The sequence below is a fragment of the Agelaius phoeniceus genome, chromosome 3 (assembly GCF_051311805.1).
Source record: "Agelaius phoeniceus isolate bAgePho1 chromosome 3, bAgePho1.hap1, whole genome shotgun sequence".
NCBI classification, from domain to species: domain Eukaryota; kingdom Metazoa; phylum Chordata; class Aves; order Passeriformes; family Icteridae; genus Agelaius; species Agelaius phoeniceus.
The window spans coordinates 93,966,940-93,993,388 of record NC_135267.1 but is presented as its reverse complement, the minus strand read 5'-3'; the positions used below and the strand labels follow the sequence as shown (position 1 = coordinate 93,993,388).

At 42.8% G+C, this 26,449-nt stretch overlaps 1 protein-coding gene across 2 annotated transcripts in view; it reads left to right on the top strand.

Moving 5' to 3' along the window:
- The first annotated feature begins 1,152 nt into the window (after positions 1–1,152).
- LPGAT1 (lysophosphatidylglycerol acyltransferase 1) overlaps positions 1,153–26,449 on the top strand; it is a 61,066-nt gene continuing 35,769 nt past the window's right edge. Inside the window, exons 1-2 of one of the 2 annotated variants that reach the window (XM_054630487.2) lie at positions 1,153–1,283; positions 2,009–2,276. In XM_054630487.2, coding sequence (XP_054486462.1) covers positions 2,039–2,276 — 238 coding nt within the window. In that variant the 5' untranslated portion in view covers positions 1,153–1,283; positions 2,009–2,038. Of the gene's footprint in view, positions 1,284–2,008; positions 2,277–3,169; positions 3,365–26,449 lie in introns of those variants that run through there. The other variant, XM_054630488.2, reaches the window with a different exon arrangement.

Genomic DNA, 26,449 nt, shown 5'->3' with positions numbered 1-26,449 from the left:
GGGCAGGGATGAGAGAGAAGGCAGAAGACTGGAGAAGCTGAGCTATAAAAAGCACACACCAGGGACATAGACTACAAGGACAAGACAAAATGCACTGTTGCTGTCTGGGCCCAAAGGGTCTTTCTGGCAGTGCTGAGGGAACCTGTGGAGCATCCTCTTCTGCCTTCCCTGACTGCCCAACTTTAACCAAAACCCAAGGGTGAGGGGGAGTGGTGGGGCCGAGCCATACTGCTCCCTGCTCATAGAACCACAGTTATACGGGATGGACAGCACTGGTTATCCCATCCAGCCCCGTGTCCTGCCCAGGACACCCCCAGGAGTCACACCGTGTGCCTGCCTGGCAGTGTGGTCCAAACTCTCCTTGAGCTCTGCCAGGCTTGGTGCTGTGACCACTGCCCTGGGGAGCTCGTTCCAGTGCCCAAACACCCTCTGGGTGAAGAACCTTTTCCTGAGATCCACCTAAAACCTCCCTTGACACAGATTCAGGCCATTCCCCGGTTCGTCCCCGTGTCGCCCAGCCCGGCACCGGGACGGGCGCTGAGGGCAGCCCCTGCCTGTGCCCCCTCCGCGGAGCGCGGGTGTGCGCGGGCTAGCCCGGGATGCGCTGCGGCACCCGTCACGGTGTCTGTCTGTCTGTCTGTCTGGGTGTGTGTGTGTCGGTGAGAGCGGGAGGGTGCAAGGGCTGTGCGCTGCCCGGCGGGGGCGGCGCTCGCTGCAGCGCCAGCCCCGCTGCCGGGCGGTCAGGGCGGACGCGGCGGGGGCGGGGAGCGCGGCCCCAGCGCCCGGCATGAACCCGCGGCGGGAGCTCGGAGGCGGCGGCGGTGCCGAGGTACGAACCCCCGCCCCCGGCAGGTGCAGGGTCCTCCTCCCGCCCGCGGCACCGCCTGCCCTTGCGGGGCCGGGGCTCGGCGCGGTCCCGCCCGCGGAGCGCCGAGCCGGCAGGGAGGGGAAGGGTAAGCGAGGGGAGGGGAAGGGAACGCAAAGCGAAGCAAAGCGAAGCGTGCCAGGCCCGGCCGCGGGCGCGGGAGAACCGAGGTGAACCCGCGGTCTGCGCCTGCCCGCCCGCCCGGCCCGGCGCTCCCGCCTCCCCCGCGCTCACGCCGCCCGCCCCCCTCTCCCTCCGCAGGGAGCCGCAGGGCGAGCAGCGCTGCCGCGGCCGGGCCAGCCCCCGCCGGGTCCATGAGCCGCCGCCAGCCGCCGCCGCCAGCCCAGACCGCCGCCGCCGCCGGGCCCAGCTCCCCCAGCCCCGCCGCTTCCGCCGCCGCTCCGCCGCCCCGCCGGAGGTGAGTCCCGGGGCCGGGCCGCCGCCTCCCCGCCCCGCGGGCCCGGGCTCCTGTCAGCCGCGCCGGGCCGGGAGAGAGGCCGCCGGCAGCCGCCGGAGCGCCCGCCGCCTTTCCGGGGAGGGGGAGCCGGAGGGCGGCCGGGAGCACGCGTGAGTGCCCCGGGCCGGGAGTGCGGGCTGGGCTCCCCCGCAGCCCGGGCACGGAGGCGGCGCCGGCCGGAGGTCGCGCCGGAGCCTTCGTGCCTGCCCCGGGGCGGGGGTCGCTGCCTGCCCGGGGACCCACGGCCGGCGCGGGAGCGGGCCGGGGCCGGGCCGGGGACACCCGCGCCTCGCCCCCTCGGACACCGCTCCCTGTGCCGCCGTGTTTTTGCTGTCCCCACTCAGGGAGCGCTCCCTGTGCCACCGGGGTGTTACTGTCCCCACTCAGGGAGCGCTCCCTGTGCCACCGGGGTGTTACTGTCCCCACTCAGGGAGCGCTCCCTGTGCCACCGGGGTGTTACTGTCCCCACTCAGGGAGCGCTCCCTGTGCCGCCGTGTTTTTGCTGTCCCCACTCAGGGAGTGCTCCCTGTGCCGCCGTGTTTTTGCTGTCCCCACTCAGGGAGCGCTCCCTGTGCCGCCGTGTTTTTGCTGTCCCCACTCAGGGAGCGCTCCCTGTGCCGCCGTGTTTTTGCTGTCCCCACTCAGGGAGCGCTCCCTGTGCCACCTTGCTCTCCCTCTCTCCGCAGGACGGTCCCGCGCCCTCCGCTGTGAAGAGCATGGCCGTGACTCTAGAGCAGGCCCAGAAGTTGGGCTACACCTGCCTGAAAGCACTCCTCAGGTTCGCTTTTATGGTCGCCAATAACCTGGTTGCTATTCCGTCCTACGTCTTGTACTTAATTGTACTGCAGCCTCTCCGAATATTGGACAGCAAAAGCTTCTGGTATATCGAAGGAGTGTTATTTAAATGGCTTTTAGCTATGGTGGCTTCCTGGGGCTGGTGGGCAGGATACACAGGTAAGAATGTCTTATTAATTTAAAACATACTAATTTGTTAAAAGACTGTTTTCATAAGGGGAGGTATAGGGGAATATTTGACTGTAGTAGATATGCAGGATGTTCTTCTTTCAGTTGTCTTACACAGATGTGTTTCTGGGTTGAGATGCTGTGTACTGAAACATTTTCTAAGTTATAGCTAGGAACTTTATATGTTTTAAGAGGTTTGCAGTCAGTATTTTGTGCTAGTGAACTGGGAAATACGACTTCTCCGTAGTATCTTGATCATGTTTAGTGTTTCACGAAAAAGATACATCTCAGAAGAGAGTTGATTCGAACTATGCACGTCGCTAGTAGAACTAAAACTTTTCTTATATTAAGTGTGTGCATCTCTAAATCATCTCCCCTTAGAAACATCAGGAGCCCAGGCTAAGAAGTTTGACACGAAGCTCGTGTCAGAAGAGTAGGTCTTCTGCTCCTTGCAACAGCGACTGTCTTTTGTGCCGTCTCAGAAGGGAGGGAAGCAGAGGGAACCTCTTTCATTCAAGTAGTGATGCGGAATGTTTCTCAACCGTATGACTCTTCATTTACTGTTAGCAGAGCTAATTACAGTATCTGTAGGGGTTTTCCCTCTGCATGCTTGCTTTGTGGTTATTACTGAACTTGTTTTTGCTCGTTTAGTATTCATAGGCTCATCAAGGTGATGGACTGAACTGAAATATTAAGGAAGGCTCTGGTCTTGTCCTCGAATGCACTGATTTTCATCTGGCTACTGCACTTCATGCAAAAAACCAGCCATCAGTTCTTTGTATGAGCTTTGGAAAGGGAAGAAATGAATCTATTGAGTGCAAAGTGTGAGCAGCCCTCCTAAAATTCTTTCCTTCTCTTCTGCCCAGGCTGCATCTGCAGGTCTTGTGTAAACAAGAAAAACAAGGAATGGCAGCAGACAGCTCTGGAGTCTGGTCAGACTCCTGATTAGTCAGAAAGTCAGTGTTGGCCCAGACGGAGGCTTGTTAGGCAACGAGAGCTGACGCCTCAGTGCCAGTGTGGCTTTTGGTACCCTGTCCTGTGCCTTTCCAAGATGCACAAAGGTTCTGTGGATACTCTAGGTGAGCTTCCCTTGCTTTTTAAGGACATGGTGGCAGCAGCAGCAAGCTGGACTCTGATCTGTCGGGCTAGAACTGTCACAGCGTTGCACTGCTTCAAAACTGCCTTGCCTGGTACAGCTCAAGCTTATCCAGAGATGCTGTTTAAAGACCTTTTTATATGTTTGCTCATTAAAAGAAGTCCACATGGTGTTTGCAGTGGCAGGTACACTTGTAAAAGTCTGCTTTATGTCATAAAGCACACGGGTCTTCCAGGAGGAAGGACTGACTTTCGAGATGTCTCATGTACTATTAATTGGAAATGGGAAAGTTTATGGCCATAATGGTGATGTTAAAGTCATTCAGCTTGTGACCCCGAGGATTAACTGTGTGTACTGAATGTGGTGGTTAAAATTCATTGTCCCATGACAATTTTTGAAAGCCATTTCCTCAGGGTAGTTTCACTGCTGACTGCAGAACTGTGTGGTTTCTTTTGCCTATTGCTTGGAAGGTGGTCTTAGCATGATCTGCATATCCTAGAATCTTCCTGAAGCATCTGTTGGTTGGTGTTGCTGATGTATCTTCACAATTTGAAATAATTTGTTTTACAGTTTTGAAATGTCTCAGTATATTTGTTTGAAGTATTTACAGACTGCTATGCAGAAGTGTTTTAAGGGATGGTGTATGGGTAAGGAGGCCCTTCTTTTTGCTTTTCACTATGAAGCATGGCTTTTGGGGAGGATTTTGAGCAAATGCTTGTATGAAAGTTTAGTTTAAATGCATTTTATTTGACATTAAGGCGTTAGTGTGTTTTATACTGAAATTATATGAATTAGCAAGAACAGTTTATTTCTTTGTCCTTTCTTTAATCTCATCAGTGCTCTCTACCACTTGCAGAACAAACCTGGAAAGTGTATCTGGCTTCAACATATGCAAACAGAGTAATCTGTGTCCTTTTCCAGATTAATAGTTTTTTAAAAACCTGCCACTAGGTTCCCTGTTATTTATACAGTATGACATAACTAACTCAGAACTGAAATACTGCTTTATTAGAGTTGGTGTCCAAGACTTGCAGTGGTGCATCTGAAAGTGACATTGCTCCAGAATTCTTCTGTTCTAAATTCAAAAAAACTAAGTCAAGGGTAGGCTTCAGTATGTCCTATCTTTGCAAAAGTAAATACAAGACAGTAGATATGCATGGGTTCATGGAAAAGATTAAAGTTTTTGTCTTTTGAGTAGCAGAGTAGTTGGTGATGGTTTTTTTGTTGGTTTGTCTTTAAGAGGGTAACCAGATAAATAAGTTCGCTTGTCTTTTAGTTGGAGGGAGTAGTCTGTTTCAGTTGTGTTGCAAGTATGTTTTAGTTCTTTTGTTTATTTATTTTTTCCCTTTCCAAGCTTGGGTAGTCTCTTGGGTAAGAAGTGACATAAATAATTTGTAATTAAGGACTTAAACTCAGCCTCCAGAATAGATTCAGGGCAGACTTTTTTTGCTCCCATAATTTGTGTGTAATGTGTAGGAGAAAGCTCAACACCAAATGAAGAGAATATGGTGAGTGCTAGCTTACCCTTCTGGGCTTTGCTGCTGTTGCATAATTGTCAGTATATTTTATTGAATATAGCTGGAAGAGCTGAGGAAGGACTCCTGAATCATGTCTGCCCTTCTCTTCCTCACCCTGTCTAAACCTGGGGGTTTTTCTTAGGAACATAGAGGATTTATGATCACAGAAATTACCTGATCTGTGTCTGTATCAGTAGCTCTAATCTGTGCTTTTTGATAAATGTAGGTGTTTTCTGTTTGCAGATGCACTTGATATTATGTAAAGAAATAGCATATGATGACTGCACAAGCAAATTAAAGAAGGGACTGGGAAGAGAAATTGTAAAGGTCACTGTCCTCTCCCTAATCTTTTTCTTCTTAAGATGCAAGTATGAGAGAGAACTTGTGCATAATTGGTTTACTTTGATTTTTAAAGGGCAGAGTTTGATAAATATCTCTGTTGTTCTCTTGAGCTCCAGAGGGTTCTTACAAAAATGAAAAATGGATATCTTTTTATGAAGAGTGTACAGACAGTCTAGCAATGTTATTTTATTTTTATATTATTTCAGAAAGGCATTCTTATTACTCTTCTAAATCTCCTTTTTTAAGGGCATTTTTTTGCCTTCAAAATAAGTGTGTTGCTCTTGTAGGAGCTGTTCAGCCAGGGCACTTGGAATCTGCATATTAGCATGATTTGAAAGGCACCTTTGAATAATACTTCTAAATATTTTCCTGCATTTGTTGGAAGATGCATTCTAAAAAAAGCCAACTCAAGAGTGCTTGATCCTTCATTGGCAAGTACCTTTTTCCCCTGTACTACAATTTGTCATTTAATATATGAGTATGCCAGATAGCACTAAATAGTGTGGTAGATGGGAGGGAGATGGAGCATATCTGTGGTGGTGAATTTCTGACGATCTTTTGCTCACCTACAAAACTAGTTTTAAAGCAATTATCTGAGTGATTTCATCTTCTTTGGTCAAGTATTGCAGACTAAGTGTAATATCCATGTACTTAATCAAATCACCAAAAATAGGACTGCCAGAGAGAAGCTTGCTTAATTAATTACACACAGAGGAACTGTTTGGTTGCCTCTGTGCAGTCGGAATGCAGGAGCTGGTCAGAGCCCATGATGGTGTTGTTGCAGTGTTGCAATGAGGAGTCTCTGGGACTCAGAGCAATCAGCTGGCAGTGCAGCCCTGACACTGGGGATGCTGATGTTCTGCTCCAGTGTGTTCCACACAGCTCATCCTACCGTGGGGAGCAGGGCTGGTGCCTCTGGCTGGGGCTGGGGAGGGGCTGGCAGGGTGAATTGTAGCTATGATATTTTCCGAAAAATCTTTTCCTTAAGATTTTTTCTCTTGAGAAGCTGAGAAGCCTTAAGAACAAAATGTAAACAATAATTATCTGCTGCTGTGGAATGCAACAGGTGGATCTGTGATTGGTCTCATGTGGTTGTTTCTAATTAATGGCCAATCACAGTCCAGCTGTCTGGACTGTCTTGGTCAGTCACAAGATTTTATCATCATTCTTTTTCTATTCTTAGCTAGCTTTCTGATGAAATCTTTTCTTCTATTATTTTAGTGTAGTTTTAATATAATATATATCATAAAATAATAAATCAAGCCTTCTGAAATACAAAGTCAGCATTCTCGTCTCTTCCCTCATGCTAAGACCCCTGCGAACACCATCACAGCGAGTGTCCTCTGGCTGCAGCAGTCATCAGCTCTTGTGTCAGCACCAGGACAGAGAAGCTGTGGGCTCTGCAGGCTTGTGTGCACCTGGGCAGGGGGTTTCTTCAGATCAGTGCCTGGACTATTTCATATTCCAGCAGCAGAGAGGACACCTTGACAAAAACTTGTGTTTCAGCCTCTCAGTGACACACAGAGCAGTATTGGGTAGGTCAGTGGGCTGTGGGCAGGTGGAATGGAGTAATACACCTGTGACCACACGCTAAAAACTATGAGTGCTCTGACTGTGCTTGCTGGTATAATGATGCAGTGCTTAATTAAAAGTGGACCAGTCCTATGGTGTTACTGTTCTATGTCAGCCAGGATGGTGACTAATTTTAAAGAGTGTCTGTAAGAATTTTCAGGTTTTGTTAAGTGAGGAGAATTTCTCTTTCCTTCTCTGTTCAGCCAAGTAAAAAAAAGCTAAGACTGAGATTTTGATTTTTAGTTGTCCCCATCTCTTCTCCTTGCAAGTCATTTAGCTTTTATTGGCTGATTTATACAAGGGATTAGAATGAGACCACTCTATAATTTTTTCAGCAGTCATACCTTTTTTTTCCTTCTAATGCAAAATCTTGTTTACGTTTTATCAGCCAACAGCCTTAATTCCTCTAATCGTCTAAGAATGCAAATATTTTTGTCTTCCAGAGCTGTAAAAGACCACAGGTGGAGTTGCTGTGACAACACTTCCTTGGTGCAGACAACATGTGCTGTCTGTGCTGCTTCTCCTGACAGGTTGGCCCCTCTCCTTGGGCAGGAAGAGCAGCAGAAGCTGAAGGACAGCAGATGAGATAAAGTAAATTTTTTGTCCCATACAAGGCAGGCAGTGTTATTTCAGGAGACCTGTCTGTGCCTCTAACCCTGCCATTGGTTCTGCTCTCCTCAGTTCCTACAGTGTGATTTTTCTCTGGCAGTGTTTTGCTTTTGGGTCTGGTCACCACTCTGAGGACTGGACAGGGAGAGGCACAGGGAAACAACTTCTGTTTTGAGGTCAGGCAGTGTGTGAAATGGAGAAGGAAAATGGTTCTTGATAACGTTTTCTTAGAATATGCACAAGTACCTGAGATGTGCAAATGCTGAGATCAAGCAGGAATTTTTGCATTCATTTTGCTGTTTGTAAGAGGAAGTTTGTGTTAACCTTTGGAGCTGTCTGGATAAGAAAAGGTCACAGTTGGATGAGCTGGGGACATTGGAGCTGTTTCCACTGTGGCCTCAGAGCAAAGGCCCATCTCAAAGGCAGCTTTGCGTAAGAGGAGGAAAGGTGTGCACTGAACTTGGTGTCATCTTCTTTGTACAAGTCATGTGTCTGTACAGAATGCTGTACAAAGACCCTTGTCCTTTTCTAATGGCATGAGAAATCACATCAGAAAATCCCCATATCTCCTTCTGGGGACATGGGTTACAGTTACCATACTTCTTTGTACTTCTTCTAATGCCAGCAAATGTAATCTAATGTGTCAGGAGCAGTAAAGCTTGTAATTCATTTTTCTATTGTATCATTTCACTGTAAAGGGTCATTCCAAAAGATTAGATAATGAAATATTCTCTGAGTTGATTTTTTTTTTCAGAAAGCTGCTGTCTCCTGGCACAAAGCTTGGAGTAAAAGCTCACACTTGTTCTTGTTGTTTGTTGTTATTTAAGTCCTTTTTAAATTTCTTGTTTGTTTGGGTTTTTTTCCTTTTTCCCCCCCTTTTTTTACAGCAGGTTAGTCTCTGTTCCTGTTTCACCTACTGTGGATAATACAAGAACTATTGCAAGCCTACCAAAGCATAGTAAAGATGAAATTATTGATGAATACATATACAGAAAGGTATGATTATATAATTTGAAGTCCAGCAATGGCTGTGGAATGCTTCTAAATTAGCTCATATGCTCACAGCCAAAGGAAAGTGAAGTTTTAGCAATTCTGGGTTCCATTCTTCCTTATAGCTGAGTTTGCTATTTTTAGCATGTGTTTTTATCCCCCCTACTTCATCTGGGCCTTTGTTTTTAGCATATCTATTCACATTAGTCTTCTTACTTCTCCCTTCATTACTGAGGGGATATGACTAAGAATACCTGAGAGATGTGTCTCTGTTCTCTTTACCTTTTGCTGTTCTTTTCCTTGATGTAGGCTTTTAGGAACCATGTGAAATAAATAGAGGAAAGCTTTTCTCCAGCTCTGATTTGGACAAGCATAATCTTAGAGAGTTAAATACTTTGTCCACAAATTCTTTGCAGTGAATTTTTTTTGCACTTGAACAGTGTCATCATGTGTATTGAAACGTGAGAAATTATGCCTTTATGTCAAAGATGCAATTTCTCACTCTCATTTAATGTAACTAAAGCATGGAAGTTTTAGAGATTTTCAAGAAAGCTGCAGGAAAATAAAATTAAAATTTTAATGTGGAGAAGAAAGCTCTTTTTCTCTAAAGTTTTGTTCTGGGAAATTACTTTTTGAGAATGAGGCTCAAACAGATTAACAGAATACATCACTTTCCATTTTTCTGTCATGCGTGTGAGAGGGACAGAAAAGTCTTGCCAAAGGTTAGTTTGGCAAGGTTTGATGGTGGTGAAAAATGGAAGAGTTGTGCAACCCTAATTAGACAGGGTAGTTAGTAAATCCTTTATGGGATATAATCATAGTGCTGTAACTCTGCAGGGTGAACTGAGCCAAAGTACAGCTCCAAGATATGTAATCTGGTGTGTGTTGGAGTGGGGTGTCAGCTCTGCTGCTGGGGATGACGCGTCCGATGCGGGATTGTGTAGGCACAGAAGTGCCCTGCTCTTGCAGCCACACGGCTCAGTCCAGCCACCTGTGGGTGCTCTTACTGAAATAAATAAAGCTAGTACGCTTGCATTCCCAAAAATGCTCCATGACACCAGTGAGGGATGCTGTGTATGGGGCTGTTCTGGCCTTTTCCTCTCCCCACACAAAGCATTTCAAGCAGGAAGTGCCACAGCAGAAATCCATCCCAGCCTTTCAGACTCATCCTACCACTGCTTCAGTTTTATTGGCCAAATATTTAATGATGTATGGTGGTCTGGACCACAGCCAGCTCTGGCCTCTGCTAACACTACACATCCACCCCTTTTTTTTGCTGGGTGACATAGAAGACACAGTCCCTAACCCAGTTCCTTTTGTGGGTGTGGTGAGAGAAAGTAGGTACAAACAGCAGAGAGAAAGAGGAAGGAAATGCATCTTTTGGTGGCAGCACCAGCTTTAGTGTATTTTTTAAACTACTGCTTATGGCCTCAATTCAAGAGAGCAGTCCCATGCAGGTCAGGGCTTTAGTATGTGAATGTCACTGAAGTAGATTTCTTCATCTTTTCTTACTATTTTCTTAACTGGTTGATGTTGTTTAGACTGGAAGAGTGCCTTCTGCCAAATTCTTTTAGAGAAGAAAACTAAGCCTAGGGTGAGAACGAAGGACTAGGATAAACTGAAAACTAGTTCATAAAGAAATAAGTTCTGGTGATGGTTCTGATGCAAGCTCAGCAATGGGGTTTCTCTTAAGTTTTATATGTGTACTATTTGAATTTGTCAGCTACAGAGACAGTTGTAGAAAACTTCAAAAGTACTTAAGCTGCATGAATAGCCAAAACAACGCAGAAGTTGTTTGATGTTCAACAATATAAAGTAATAAACATTTAAGTGAAGTAGCAGTTTAGGAAATAGATGAGTATCATGGTGGAGAGCTTAGGGAAAGTTTTGTCCCAGTGAACAGCTATACCTTCAGTTACAAAACTTGTAAAGAGCAGAATGGAGAATAATACTAAAAAATATCAGTGGTTCACCTTCACAGTCCAGTAGTTTGATCTCAGTTGTTCTAAAGCTATTGAAGAATTAAGACCTCTCTAAGAGGGTCACCAGCCTCATTAGTGCGGGCTGAAATCAAACCAGAACCATTTCACTCACAGCTGAACTCAAAGCAGAACCAAACTGGACAACTCAGTGATTCTGCTTCCTGGGCAGAATGGAAAAGAGTCAATCTCCTTGACTCTGTGTAAAGGAGAAGGTAATTTTTAGTGTCCCCATTAAAAGGTAGAACATTGCAAGTCGTGTGAGATTTAATAAGACAGCAGTACCTGGAGGTTATGTTTAATTTTTTCCTTAAATACTTCCATTATACCTTTTCACAAATGCTTTGCCAGATAATGCCAGTGGTGTTCTTCTTTTTTTGATTCATACAACATAACCGTAAAACTTCTTGTTCAAATGTTACAGTTCCAAAGGTAAGGAATTGTCCTTTTTTAAGGAGTTTAATAGTTCATAGATTAGAGATTCACCTCAGTTTTGTAATTTAAGTAAAGGAGGAGAGGAAGATGAATAGCTTTATTACTGCTTCTCACTTGTGTGGAACTAAAAATAGAAGTGGTGTTCTAAGAGCAAGGAGCAGAGCTGCTGCTGTTTGGGAGGACATGGCTTCAGGAGAGTTGACTCTTTAGGACAGTGGCGTGAGTGCTTGTGGATTTGGGGCTTTTTTGGTGGCAAAAGGGAGGACTTTGTCTGACTTCTCTTAAAATTTAGTTTAATTCGTTTTCTAGCATCCTGTGGTTACAAGCATGTGGAGTTTCTGTGAAAGTCCATAGTGTCTATGTTTGTTTGCCAGAAATGGGGGAGAAAAAGCCCTATCAATATTAAGAACACATACTTTTGGTTAATTTAAGCATCAGTTATGTTTGAGTGTGGTGTTTAAGGTGGGCCATCAAACACCATTTTAATGTAATTTTCTGACTTGGGTGTTTATTACCCCTGTAGATAAATGTGACCATGTTTAAGTATAGTTTCCTGATGAGATTCAGCTACTTGTTTAACAGCTATTCTTTCTCTCAGCTCTCCCACACTTCTGATTTGCTTCCTTGCAAATCTGTCTGCAATTGACCAGATGGTTCGGATTTCAGGCATAATTGTGTTCCCATGAGTTTTGTGAAAATTGACAGCTGAGCAGAGGAGAGAGACCCAAGTTTGTGCCTCAGCTGAGGGTGCTGCAGGCAGACTCAGCCATTGTATGTCTTACTTGACATCTGCTGCTTGTTCAAACAGTGCATCAATGACTCAGGGTTTGCCACAGTGCCAGCATATCTTGTCCACCCTGTTGGGGAGAAGGAGGTTAGACAGTGGGTTTTTGGGAAATCAGCATTTGTTACTTCTGCTTCTGGAGCAGCACATTAACCTGGCAGTGGCAGATGGTGCTGGAAGCAGCATCCTTTCCTGTGGGGTTTGGTACACCTTGCTTATCATAGTATTTTAGGTCCAAAAGGCATATGCAGAAAACTCTTTACTCCTAATATTAGGAAAAAGGTTAACTGGTAAAAGAACTTAATATATTGAGCTTTTAATACCTTCTACTAACTTCTTTTTACAGAAGTTCATGTAGCCTCCTAAAAAGAGGACTGGAAGGATATCAACCTGACTGAAACTCCATCCTGATTTTGGCTAGGATGGTGTTAATTTTCCTCTTAAAACCACATCAAGCTCTCAAGAAAGAGCAGTAATGCTCAGATTCCTGTAGGTAGGTCAGAGTAAAAAAAAAAGTCAGTTGTGAATCTGACCCAGGGACATGTAGAAACCTGAAGGTCAAGGCATATTTGAGTATATTTGGGAAAACAAGGGAGAGAGCAATGGTGTGGGTTGTGAGGAGCATGAGAGTCTGTCAGGAAGGGTTCTGTACCACTGTTGCACCACTCTGGAAGGCATCACGTTAGAAGTGTGGCCTCTGGAGTTATGTACCTGAGCCTGTCCTATTTTGATATGCATAAATATATATAGATGGCCTGGCAAATCTCCAACTCCAATAGCTGCCAGTTTGCTTTCCAAATGCATTCTTCATTCTTACCCATTTTTATTTCCTGTGGTTGTCTCTGGCATGAAATTCAGTTGTTGTTGCTCCTGTCAACAGCATTACTTGGAAATAAATAGAACCATAGCCTGTGTATACATTAATAGAAAATTAAGGACCTGTGAGGTTCAGTTTACATTTGTAAAAATGTTTCCAGATGCAGGCATGGTTAATATAAATGTCTGTTAAACCTCTTGCATGGAGTGGATGATGTGAAAATGAACAGACGAGTATTTTTTGTGTTTGGAGCTCTTCTGTTTGTATTATCAAACCTGATACTTTGGTCTTCTAATGCAGTAACAGAGGAAAGGAATGGGACAACAGCAAGGTCTTTGCCTAGATAATTCTGTTGTCTTGGTTAACACATCTCAAAACTCTCAAGATGATTTGATGCCTATCTTGGGCTTGTCAAGTTTGACGAGATTTTTGCAGGCTAGAGGAGCGCTTCTGTTCCTCCTCTCCTTCAGAGGTAGAAAATACTGAAACATACTTTTTTTTTTCCTTTGTTGCTCACCTGCTCTGATTATTTTTAACATCCCACTGAACTTTAAAAGCTGAAATGCAGCACTGAGTTCATGTAAGCACGAGCGGTGTCCCTGTGTGTCACTGTAGGAAGGCAAAGGGTTATTCTGGGTGGCTGCTGTGGGAAGGAACACTAGCAGGTGGCCTCCTCCCTTCTTTTCCAGTCCCATTACCACCCTTTCCTGATACTTTGCAAGAACTGTGTTGTAAATGTAAATCTGGCTGTCTGGTCACTCCCTGGTTTGATCTGAGGCATTTTCTTTGAGCAAAGCATGGAGGATTTGGTTGGGTAGGTAGAATTTTGTGTTTGAATGGTACTGACCAAATTTCTTACTCTGTGGGAGTGCTAGACTTCTGTAACCTAATTTTGTTTAATTCTTTTTTCCTAGTTTTCTTTTTGTTTGAAGAAAAAGTCATTTGTAAGACTTCTGGCAAGAGTTTAAGGAGTAGGATATGCCAAGGCACTAGTAGCCACAAGTCATAAAAAGGTGCATTTAAAGTGCTTACAGTGCCCATTGCTACACACAGACTTAAAAATATTCACATTAATCATTTAATTGTAGAGCAGAAGTTTGAGAGTCCTCATATCTTCTTTCATTTGTGGCACCCTTCTATATTTGAAATGGAAAAGCTTATTTCCACAGTCTCTTTCACAGCTCTGTTGTTCAACCCCTTTATGGGTGCTCTCCAGAGAAACTGCTCTGCACTAAAGTAGTTTTTAACTGAACTACTCTAAAGTCTGTTCTTTTTCTTCTTTTGTTCCCTAACATTTTTTCTGCTGTCATTTTCACCATTTGTTCTAAATCTATTGAAACTTTTTTTATTTGAGCTGTAGAATTTTTCTTTAATGTGAGCAGTGAAAAGAGAGAGAAAAAGAGAAGCCTCAATTACTGTCATTGCAGTAGCATATTTCACAATTTGAGCCTGAGCATTTCATTGAAAGGTGCATTCAGTACTGGTTTGTGCACCGAGCATGAAGGATAGGTGTTGGAATCATCTGCTCAGAATGTTTCAATAAATTTGTTTCTAGAGATTGACTATTTTATGTTAGTAAAAGGTATTGCTGAAGTACTTCCAAGTAGTGTCTGTTGGCCACAAATCCAAGGTGCTTCTTGCAGTTGTCAGCAGGTGTAAGGGGATTATTTGTTTTGTAATAGTAACATATGCTAAACTTTTTGTAAAATTAGGAACAGTAAACTTTCTGCTGCTGCTTTGAGGTACATCAGCTAGAATAATATAATGAGAGAGGCTGTTTTTTCCTGCTAATTGCTTAATTTGTGATAGCCTGACTATGCCATCAAAGGTATTTCTGATGTTATGATGGGCTTCTGCTTACTGTCAACCTGAAACCTGGCCACACACTTAATTCTTAAAAGTCACTGAACTGGTATAGGATAACCTGGGGCAAATTTAATAAGAGGTTTTGTTCTCATTTGTTGTGTCATACCAACAAAAGTAATACTTAAGTTTCCAGCTAGAATAGGTATCATACACATTCCAGCATGCTTTACAAACTTACTGTGGCCTCTTGTTTTCATAATGGAATTTTCATAAACAGAAACATAAAACTAAATATAGGCATTTGCTATTATATTTATTTGCATCATTAGCTTCTAATTGGTTTGTGATTAATTATTTCATTATTTAATTTATTTCATTAAATTTGTGGTAACTGAACATCATTTCCCCCAACCTTTATAAAATCCATTATTTGGAAAAAATTACCCTGGTATCTTACAGGTCCAAGGGACAGTCTTTTCACAGTTCATGTTACAACTTCCTTGTGGTAAAGACTATTTTTAGATGAGAAGTTTTTTAAAGTCCTTGAAACATAATGATGGAAACATTTAACACTTCTCCTAAAAGGTTTATCCTTTTCTCTTGCATTTGAATCTAGTTATTTTTTGATTCTTTGCAGGCCTTTCATTTTGAAGCGCGCCCCTCCGTGCTGCAGGTTGAGCATGTCCAGTGCCTGGCTGTGTTCTGTGGCACATGGCCACACTGTCCTGCTGCAGCTGGAGGAGGGCACAGAGGTGTGTGGGTGGAGAGGAGAGTAATGCTGCAGCTGCTGATTAGCAGCCAGCTTTATGGCTTGAGGATATTGATTTTCAGATTATGCTACATCTGCATTCTCAGTGTTCTTGTGATCATTCAGGTGCTCAGTATGTGTTTTTTCTGTCCAGACTTGACAAGTTGAAAAGATTTAAATGGTCACTGTAAGGAGACCACAAATAAATGCAGAAAAGGACCTTTTGCCTTTCCCATGTAGGCTGTTTGACCAAAGTAATCTAAAAGTAAAGGGTTTTCCTGGCACTGCTTTTATGTGGTGATTATTTGTACTGGACAGTGAGCTGGGCTGAGAAACACTGGCTGTAAAACAAGACATCATCACATCTTGTTGTGGTAACTTAGGCAAGAACTGAAGAATATGAAGAGGTAACTGCAAGGTGTCAACTTGGTTTAGGCAAACAGAAGGTAATGATCAAGCTGGGATATAGGGGTGGTCTTACCACAGGTAGAAATCTTGACTTCCACTAATAGTATTGTTTTCTTGACTTGAACCTTCAGCCAGTGATTAAAGTCATGCAATTTGTTTCCCTGGGGAGGAAAAGCAGATTAAGACCTGCTTTTGTTTGTTTGTCTTTAATCAATATGACTTATTTAAAGGATAGATGAAATACCATGTTTTTCTGAGCCCAGTTGACTTGAACACTGAGGAAATGGTTTCCTTTCTTAGTAGTGTAATTAGATTTTTTTTTAACATAGCTTGTATTTTGAAGAGCACAGTCTTAGTCCTTAACTGTTGTCACTCTGGCAGCTTTTCTTGCTGTGTGCCCTCTTGTTGTAACCCTTGCCTGCCCCTGATCCCAGTGGTGCAGTTCAGAGCTAAGCAGTTTAATGCTTGGGGCTGATCAGGTCTTTTCACCATGCTATTAATTAGGGTTTCTACGTAGGGAGAGATGAAGGCAAACTCTCACTTGGAGTTCAGGCAAGTTCCACATCTTGTATAAAGAAAAGCAATGTTTGCTCACTTCCAGTCTGATTGCAGTTTTCTGGTTCCTGTGTTTCATAAACCTCAAGGCACTTCAGAGATTTTCATGGGTACCAGAAAACCCTTGGTGAGTTACCTCTCTAACTATTATGTAAGTGCTCTAGAATAGCTGTGTTTTATCAGTTTCCTGTGAGAAATTGGGTTGCAAGAAAGGAGAAAGCAGTGACAGTTTCCAGCATTCTGCATGCCTTTTACCTCCAAGAGCCTCTTGGGTAGTGCTCTGAAAAGTTTGTAGCCCCAAATCATACAGTAACTTAAAACTTTCAGTGAAAAATGTGAACGAGACTTACAACAAGTGTGTTTTCATTGCTGGCCACCCTTTCCAGTCCCCATGCAGGATGTAATAACTAAATTTGGCTGAGTTCTTCTGCTGTTCCCAGAAAGACTTGGTATAGCATGGCCTTGGGATATTTGTTGGAAAATTGTCGCATATGTCGTGTCATTTCTGCAGCTGTGTTTTTTGGGAAAAACATCTGAAAAGCTTCAAGATGCCCTGGTTTCCTTGTTATTATATTGGAAGCTTGCAATCTGCAAACCTGAAAAGGAGAGGAACTGGCCATCTCTTCCTGGGCCATTTCATTGCTATCTGCCACCAGTTACTTGCTCTTTAAAGCCCTACTTTTAATTTACTGGAGGATCTGGACTAAGTGAGAGCAGAATTTTCTGTATGGCTGGAACTGTGGCTTTCAAAATACCTCAACACTTTTTTTTTCCCCTCTAAAGAGTAAAACAGCAATTTTTGCAGAACTTTGTAGTGGTAGAGCTTGCTCCTTCAAAAGTAACAATGAACATCTTCTGCAGTCTTTATCAGGATTTGACTTTGAGCACCTCAGCAGTTATCAGCAGAATATACTTAAAGTTTCTGTAATAAATTCTTTCAAGTCTTATGTATTGCTCTCAGAAGCAACCAGGGCTTGAATCTGTCCACTTCAAAAGCAGAAAAATCAAGTGTGGATTGCATCCACCTATTTACCTATCTATGATAATAGATGATTCTTACCTTTATTTCTTTATAGCCATCAGACTTTATAGCCATAAAACAGCTCATGTTTTATTTTCTTCTTGGAACAGCATTACAGATTTTTTCCAATTATTTATTTAAAGCCTTGTTTTTGCCTTGGAAGTGCATTCTTTTTCAGTGAGTCTTTATCCAGTTTATCCAGTTTCCCCATTATTTACATTATTCTGGACTACACAGTGCAGACCCTGTTTCTGTCATATAAAGAGGAAAATTTGATCTCAAACAGCATGCACCTCTGCAGAAGCATCTGAATAGGTGAATGGGAGCTGTGGGAGTGCTGTCTTCCTGGGCAGTGACTTGTTGGTTATTAGTTTTGGCCAGCTTGTTCTAGGCTGGCCAGTTTACATCAGGATTCCCAGAGTGAACACTGAGACTGCAAAGCAGGTTTCAGCCTTACCCCCACTCTGAAAGAGAGAGCTCTGTCTGGAGGAGAGACCATTATCCTAATGGGGTTTTTCACACATTTGGGTTAGTGTACTCTTTTTTGGTGTTGATGGCACAATCTGAGATGCATCCCTTTGCTCTAGGGCTGAAAATTGGCTCTCTTTTCTGGGCATTGTCTCCCCCAGACCCTGACTGGGTTTTGTCTGACTGCCTTATCCCTTTATCTATTAGCTTGTTAAGGCTGTACGATGTGTGAGCTGTACTTTCTGAGCCACCTTAGCAGTTGAGGCAAGTGCAGTACCTTCTGAATGAGTCTTTTTGGCATCAGGGGAGTTTCACATCTGGAAAGACAAGCAGCAGGATCAGATTAGTAATGCATACCATTGCTAGTGACTCAAAAGGAAACCGTAGTAATGGTACTGTAGTTTTTGGTACAGCCTCTGGGTGATTTCTGCTGCCTAGTCACTTGCTTCTGCAAAGGCAGCTCAGGTTATTGCTGGGATGCAGTACTTTAACTGTGACAGGGGGTGTGCTTTCAGACTGCTCTCTTGGGGAGAAGATTTTTTCTTTGTTTTGCTTTCCCCAAACAAATCCCAAGCCCACTAAAAATTAAGCAGCTGTCACCCTGTCCCTGCCTCCTAAGTAGTGGCTCCGTATCTCTGTGACATATGGCTACAGAAATTTTGTACCAAGGATGTTTTACTTTATCTTGTACATCAGCCTACAAAAAAGCGTGGGGAGGATGCAGGTTTTCAGCATGTTCTAAACATGTTCTTTAAAAGAACAAAATTCTACACTTGCTATGCTTTAGAGACCACAACATGCCAAACAAGTTTGTTTCAGAAAGAAATTCACAGCAATTTTGAAGGTAACCTGGGTGACTTGTCCTGGTTATGCTTTTCTCGTTGGCCCAACCAGACTTGCCCAGCAGGTCTTCCAGCGTGGCCAGCCACAGTTCTGTAAGGATTCATCCTGGTTCAGCTGGGGCTTGCTGCCCCATCATGCCATCTCCTGATAGCCCTGATTGTGCTGGCTTGCCCCTTCTAGTTTTGGTTTTTTTTTTCCCACCAGCACAGATTGTCCTGTGATGTTGCAGTGACTCTCTTCTGCTTCTCAAGTATAAGAGCAGCTTAGGTAACTATTTTAGATAAATATCTTGGATAAAGATAATGTGGGAAATAACTGGGGCCTTCCCACTTTACATGTTGGGGTTTTTTGTTTACTTGTTATTACTCTTAAGTTTTGTGTTTGAGTAGGTGTCACTAGCTGTATCTGAGCATTAAATAGTAATTTGAGTATCTTGGTGTTCCAGTAACCTAAAGTAGTTCAGTTTCAGTCTTGCTGCTTTCATGTGTTATGTTTGTCATGCAGACAAAACAGTGTCCATAGAGGAGTTCACTTTTCCATACTATAGCTAAAGAGAAAAATATCTAAATGAAGATCTTCAGATGAAAATATCAGGACTTCCTAGCAGTGAACACAATGGCTTATTCTGAATGGCTAAAATGCATTGTTGCCTCCAGCTCCTGGGGTTGGTCCCACTTTTTTTCCTGAGTTTGATGATCCCAGATGAATCATACTCTGCTTCTTTCATATTAAGATTTGAACTATCTTTCAGATTTATCTTTGCTGCAGTTCTGCAGCAGTAAGACAGAAAAACGTTGCCAGTTTTTATTTGCAATATGTGCTTTGTGATTGTAAAAGCTGCTTCTTCTCATGCTGCAGGATGAAGTTGTAGGTTTTGTTGTAGCTGCACGTATCCACTAAGAGAGAGTTCTGTTAACACTGTGTTTTTCCTCCTGGTATCAGGCTGTTAGAACTGTTTAGATTGGAAAGGACTTTGAGGATCATATAGCTCAAAGCCAGGTTAGTTGTACAGGTTGCACAGGTTCATGTCCTGTCAGGGTTTGAACAGACATTTCACAACCTCATTGTGCAACCTGGAAACATACAATAGTAAAGATGCTTTGGTGGTGTGGTTGTTGTGGGGGTTTTTTGCCTTGTGTTGAAGTGGGGTATCCTATATTTTTTATTTGTCCCTGTTACCTCTCAGCCTGTCACTGGACACTGCAGGGAGGAGTCTGGATAAGCCATCTTTACACTTCTCTCTGGGTCTCTCTCAGATACTGATACATGGGCATGATTTTCCCTCTGAAGCTTTTTGTTCTTCCATCTGAACAGTCCCAGCTCCCTCAGCCTCTCCTCCTATGAAGATGCTCTGGTTCCTTCATCATCTCAGTGGCTCTTTGTTGTGGTTTAACCCCAGCCACCCCCCAAGCCCCACACAGCTGCTGGGTCACTCCCCCGCTAGCAGGATCTGCAGAGAATTGAAAGTAAAAGTGAGAAAACCCATGGGTTGAAGCCAAGTTTAATGGGGAAAGCAAAAGGTGGGCACACAAGCAAAGCAAAGCAAGGAAATCTTTTTGCAGTTCCCATGGCAGGCAGGTGTTCAGCCATTCCATCCCTGGGAAAGCAGGGCTCCATCACACAAGTGTTTGCTGGGGAAGACAAGCACCATCCCTGCAAACATCCTGCTTCTTCCCTCTTCCCCCCACTTCATATACTGAGCAGGAAGTCCTATGGTATTTTCTAACTTGAACCCAGGAGGGAACAAGTTCTCCACTCATGCAGCAGATGGGTCATTTTTATAAGGTAACAGTAGTTTTTAAAGGGAAAATAAAGAGAAAAGTGCCGTAGCACTTCTATTCCTGTCGGTGTTTGCTGAGTCAGAGCCTGTTTGTCAGCTCTGTTCCTGCTTGCTTAGTGGCACAGCAGTGATGGCGCAGATGAGCATGGGTAAAGTGCTATAGCAACCTGCTGGGTTCAAGTTATTAAAAATACAGAGCCTCAGCCGACTGCTGTTTGCTTGAAAGGGTGATAAGGGTAACAATAATAGGAAACTTTGTATTCATAGCATATTTTCCTTACCCAGCAGCACTGGGATGTTGTTTTACCAGAGAAAACCAACACTCTTTCCTTCTCTCTCGCTCCTCTGTAGTACTTAAGCTTTTGCAAAAAAGCATGCTGGGAATGTTGTAGTGGTGTTGTATTCCAGAATTGCTGCTTTCAAAGTAACTTTTCTTTTTAATTCTAGAAAAGCCAGGCTGTTTTTCATAAAGCAGCCTTACAGATAGAGTTTTCTTTGCAATTAGGATATGGTTTGCATTGTAACCATAGTTAAATTACTGTCATTTGAATATACAGTACACTGAAAAGGACTTCTAAGGTATCCACTTAGGGTAGTCCAGCATCAAATTTGCCTCTTGTTAAAAGCAGACATCAGTGTTACAAGTGAAACCCTGAAATGTTGACTCTTGCATTTTAAAACAATGGAAAAGTATTATGTGGATTCAGTATTTAAAGTCGTGTGCTTAATTGGTGAAAATCCTTTTTCACTTGTAAAAATTATTCCTGTGGATAAACAGACCAAAATACAAGACCCACAGCCTTGTCTGACAACAGGTCTAGTTAAGTAAGTGCTGACCTCTGTGACTGGAGGTAGTCTGTGCTGTTTCCATCATCTTCTCTGACCTTGGACTTGAATCACAAAGTGCAGAATGGTAAAAAAAAATTGTATGTCTTGGCTGTCTCTTAAAATTTTCAAATCCATACTCTCTGTTTAAGGAGTAGTAAAACATCTCTGGACCAAAATTCCATGTGACATTTTTTTCATACAATAGATCTTGTGATCAGTGATTGTCAAATGAGGTTACTTCCATTGTGCAGCCTTAGTAAGCTGCAAATCTTGTCTTAGCACTATGTAACAACTTAGCTGAGATCCTTCTATTCAGAACCTTTTTAAAAATTGATTTATGAAAATATGATTCTTTGCTTCCATCACTTATGGCATTACAACTTTTTGGTCATCCCCAGCGTTTAGAGGCTTTTGACCAGGAAAAGGCAGAAGTTCATCTTTAGCTTACATCCTTTTTTTTGGTTTATGGTAATCTTAAAGACAGTCCTGTAAAATTAGTCTCTATTTCTTGTTGGAAATAGATGTTTTTGAACATTATTTCTTTCCACACTGTAACTGGGAATGACCAGAATGGTACAGGATGTCAGCTTTGCACATAAACTGAAGTGGTGGCAGTTAATCTGAACTGTGTTTACTCTTGGCTCAGATTCATCTGCCTGTTTAGGGCCCTGGTGACAGTGTGCTTCTAACTAGGTAATTTTTTGTGTGCGTACTTTAAAACTTGTCAGGATAATTTTCAACTTTTAGGCCTGATCATTTAATTGCAGTATCCCTTAATAACCTTACCTTGTGCTGATTTTTTTATTTTGAAATATTCTTTAATGGTGAGAAAACTTGCTAGACTACCCCACTGTTTCGCTTCTCCTTCTAGACTTCAAACAAACTATTTTTTTTCTCCTGGCCATTATACCATCTGCAGTCTGTAAGGTATTAAAGCTTTAGGATATTACTTCATGAATGCATTGATGTTCTTCTGAGTGGTTAATGTATTTTATCTGTCACTGGGGAGGAATGTGCTGCTCAGCTCGCTCCTTCTGCGAGTGCTGTGACTCATGAGCGCGAGGTGCTTCAAAAGGATTTCAGCACTCCATCTCCTTCTTCAGTCTTGCAGTTGCTTTTCTAAGAATAGAAGCAGCAAAACAGACAGCGGGGTTCCTTCTCAGCTGCTACAGTTCATTACTACTGTAGGCATGAAAGTTGACATCAACCTTCACATCTCACAGTTCCTGTTTACCTGTGGGGCTGCAAACACTGTGACTTGTACTGCTCCTTGGGAGCAGGCACCACCATCTATAGCTGGGCTTTCAATTTGGATGATCAAAACTATGAGATGTAGGATTTGGGTGCCTCTACATGTCAGGCAGTGTTGTGAGAGCAGCATGAAACACCTGAGACCTCCAGAAAATGTGGGGGGTATGTCCAGTGCAAGATGTGTTCTTGTAATTCTTAAGATATATTGGAACTCTTCCTTAAATATCTGCTGTGGTCATAGCTTGTGTATTCTCACAGGATCTTTTAATTTTAAAAGTTTTCTCATCATGTAAACTGCTTGCCTAATACAACTGCGAAATGCTGAAGCTCTTGAAATGGTATTGCCAGTGCTTAAGTCAGTGGAAGAAGTTTGCTTCCTTGAAGGTGAGCTAAGGTTTTGCTGATTATTGATTCTCATTCACATATGGGTAAAAGGAGCCTTCTCTTCAGCCACAAGCGTCATCTCTTGTGCCAGTGAATTATAGAACTCAAGTAAACTGTACCCTTGAGGTCTTGAACGTGCACTCCAGGAAAATTAAGTCAGTCTTCAAAAGCAGTCATTGCTAGAGCCTATTTCTAAAAGGAACTGCTGTGCTTTGGGAAAAACCTGGTTCTTGGCTTGGTTAGAAAGGTGACAGAGCCAGGGCATCTCTGTTGTAATTGTCTCCTGTTTTTAACACTTCTGACTGTTGGTTAATTGAAGTAAGAGGGTGGGTTGACTTAGGGGATAAATATTGTGACTATGAAGTGCTCTTGTCCACAAAGCACATCTGACTTTAAACTGCAGGAGGAGGGAACAGAAGCTAAGAAGAACTGAGAGCAAAAAGAAATTTGTGTTGTTTCATACAATGAAGCATAGAGGTGTGCAAAATGGTTGGTCACAAAAAAACCAAAGATGGTGACTGGGACATCTTAAACCCAGCCTTGGCTTATTAACATATATTGTAGGAATAACCTCCCTTTATTTGCAGCCTTCCCTTCCCTAGCTTCTGTTCCTACTCTGAATTTTCCATGTCAAGTGTTTTTCTTGATTGAAATAAAGGGGAAAATTGTCAGTGCAGTCAGTTTGTCATCATAAAAATCTGAATCAAGTTATCTGTAAAGGATGCTCTTTTTGTTAGCAAAATCTGGTTTGAGATTGCATGTTTACCACCTAAAGATATGGATATTGTGGTAGCCTTGAAGTCAACAATACTTCTGTTAGAAAGGGTATATTCTTTAATAGAAGAAGGACAGTATATGAAGTGAAGCTATGTTTAATGAGATATGATATTGTATGTATGTTCTTCCTTTTCTGTGCTGTATTTTTATTCATCATCTGTACCTCTTGTGTGTTATTAAAAACCTTCCTTGGCAGTTGGAATTTTGGAAGGAATGGGTGGGATAAGAAGAGCTGTTTTTCTCTTTGAAGTAGTATATGTCTGATTTTATGTAGGTGTTTTGAAATACATTCTGACCCTAAAATACATGCTTAATAAGTGTAAAAGACTAACTGTACAGTAATTAGCTTAGTCCATTTTTTGTTTTCCTTTTTTTCACTGTAGACAACCAGTGCTCAGAGATAAATACCTTAACCTTTTTGTGAAGGGTAAAAAACATCTAAGTAGTATTTAACCTTTGGCATCACTTCTGGGATTTCGTAATGTCAGCTATCAAAGAATGCCATCTATTAAGGAGAGACAAATGAGTTGAACAACTCTACATGGTTGCTCCAGTTGAAACATGCTTTGAGTTGTTCGTGAATAACAGTAAAGCAGGATTGCAACTTGCCAGACATAAATGCTTGACTAAGAGGGGAAATGTTTAAAAGATAGAAACCTGGTTGTCAGGCATTAGTCACTGCTCAATACCTAACAATAACATTCTTTCTGCTAGATAGCTTTTGAGGAAGGCTGTTCCTCAGTAATGCTGTTTATTTGTTGCTGGAGGTTTCCAAGCAATCTCCTAAAGGTGGATCTGTTCCGTTCTAACAGTTGCCAGTCTGCAGCTTCTTGGAACCAGTTTTCATGAAGTCTTGTGAAATGGATGCAAGTGATGAGAAGGGAAAATAAACGATGGAGGGGTCTAAAAAGGCAGGGTCCTGTACCTGGGGAGGAATAACCCTGTGCACCAGCAGCACAGTCTGGGAGCTGGCCTGCTGGAGAGCAGCTCTGTGAGAATGACCTGTAAGTCCTGGTGGATACCAGAGCTGTCCGTGAGCCATCACACCTTGTGCCAAGAAGGCCAGCAGTGTCCTGGGGTGCACTGGGGACAGCATTGCCAGCAGGTCAGGGGAGGTGATCCTGCCCCTCAGCTCTGCTTCAGTGAGGCTGCATGTGGAGTGCTGTGTCCAGTTCTGGGCTCCTCAGTACAAGAGAGATGTGGAGCTACCAGAGCTGGTCCAGTGGAGGTCTGCAAAGACGATGCAGGGACTGGAGCATCTCTCTTAGGAGGAAAAGATGAGAGAGGTGACTGAGAGGGGACCTCATCAATCAAATTCTTAGGTGTCTGAAGGGAGATGTCAGAGGATGGACCAGGCTCTGCTCAGTGGTGCCAGGCAGTAGGACAAGGACAATGTGCAGAAACTGATGCATAGGAATTTCCACCTGAATATGAGGAAGAACTTTACTGCACAGTGACCAAGCACTGGAATAGGTTGTCCAGAGAAGTTGTGGAGAGTCTCCCTCACTGGAGATATTCAAGAACTGTGTGGATGCAATCCTGTGCCGTGTGCTCTGGGATGGGCCTGCTTGAGCAGGGAGGTTGAGCTGCATCAGTCACTGTGGTTCCTTCCAACCTTAACCATTCTGTGATTCTGTGGAAAGTTCTGGTGTGGAAGTTCTTAACTTCTTCCAGCTTCTAGAGAAAGTTGTGAATGTTGCGTGGACTCAAGCCTAAATAGCGAATAAAGTGGATATCCAAATCAGTTACATGTTTACGTATATTGTAACTTTTAGGTGATTTGTGTTTTAGTAGTTGTGACTGGAATGCTTAAAGTGACTTCCCTGACCTTGCCATAAAATGTCAGTCTTTAAAACTCAGGGCTTTTTGAAATAATAAATTAGGACTTAAGTTGTTATGAGGCCAAGGAGATCTATGCCAATTCTTGGGGGACACTGTAGTGAAACTACTGTCTATAACAAAGAAGAGATGCTGAAAGTTTCAGAGCATTTTTTAAGTTTTAAAATACAGTATGCAGAAAGAAGTTGTTCATATTAATGTCTGAGCAATTGCACAAATAAGTAGAGTGCCATTCTTCCAGGTATATTCAAAACTAAAAAATAAATCTAATGAATGGTTAGTTAGGTTAGTAGTCCTTTGCTCAGCCTCATGACATACTGTAATTGAAGTGCTTGAATATTTATTCATAGCATCACTTGCATGCAGACAGTTACATTAAGGACATGATTACAAAATAGCCAAGTGTTCTGAGAACCTGAAATAACTAGTAATAGTTCAGTAAAAATATGGAAAATTGTATTACTTTTGTTCTCTTCTTGGAGCTCTATAAGAATTAGCTCATAAAGAGCTAAGTCTGCAGATCATTAAATGAAATATTTTCTTGATGTTGTACATCTCGCACTTCTTTTTATGAGAGAAGGATAAATATTTCTGTCCTGGGGCTCATGTAATTGCAAGTAGATTTGTCTTCATCCTTTTCTGGTGAAGCCTTTTGCTCACAACCTGAAGTCACAAGTGAAGTCTCTTTAAGCTAAATCACTTGTCTTGCCACATTAAAATGATTTCCTGCTCTTTACTCCCTTTATGTTATTTTACTATGTTAAACTGCATTTGCAGAAATTGTAACTATTGTCAGCCTGTAGACACAGAATTGCTGTCTTAAGAAATGTGCTCTGGCAGTAGAAAGAAGCTGTGGAGGAAAGTTTGCTGGATCTCAGGACCTCAAGTAACAAATATTTGCCTTTGAGCTGTTTTTTGTCTTCTTACAGTGGAGCAAAGCAGTGTTGTTGGTTCTGCTGCCATGCAGCTGAGGTTTTGATTTCAATGTTTCCAGCTGCAGTGGAGGAATGTAATAGTGCAAGTATTTCTTAAAGCAAAAGGTTCTTCTTTGTGTGGGGAGAAAATTGAAAATGAGCATTTATTCCCCCCACAGAATTTAAAGGGACACAGTGAACTTAAAACTCTAGAGATTTGAGGGTTTGGTTTTTTCTTCTTTATAAAACTGTAGCAGTGGCAGTGGTTTTTCTGCACACTTCTGTGGTTTGCTGTTCTCTTTTCAATCCAGAAATGCTCTGTGAAGGACTTGGACCAAGTGATTCTGTTCTCCTTGATAATCAGGTCAATCAATTGACCATAAAGCATTATTAAGCACAAG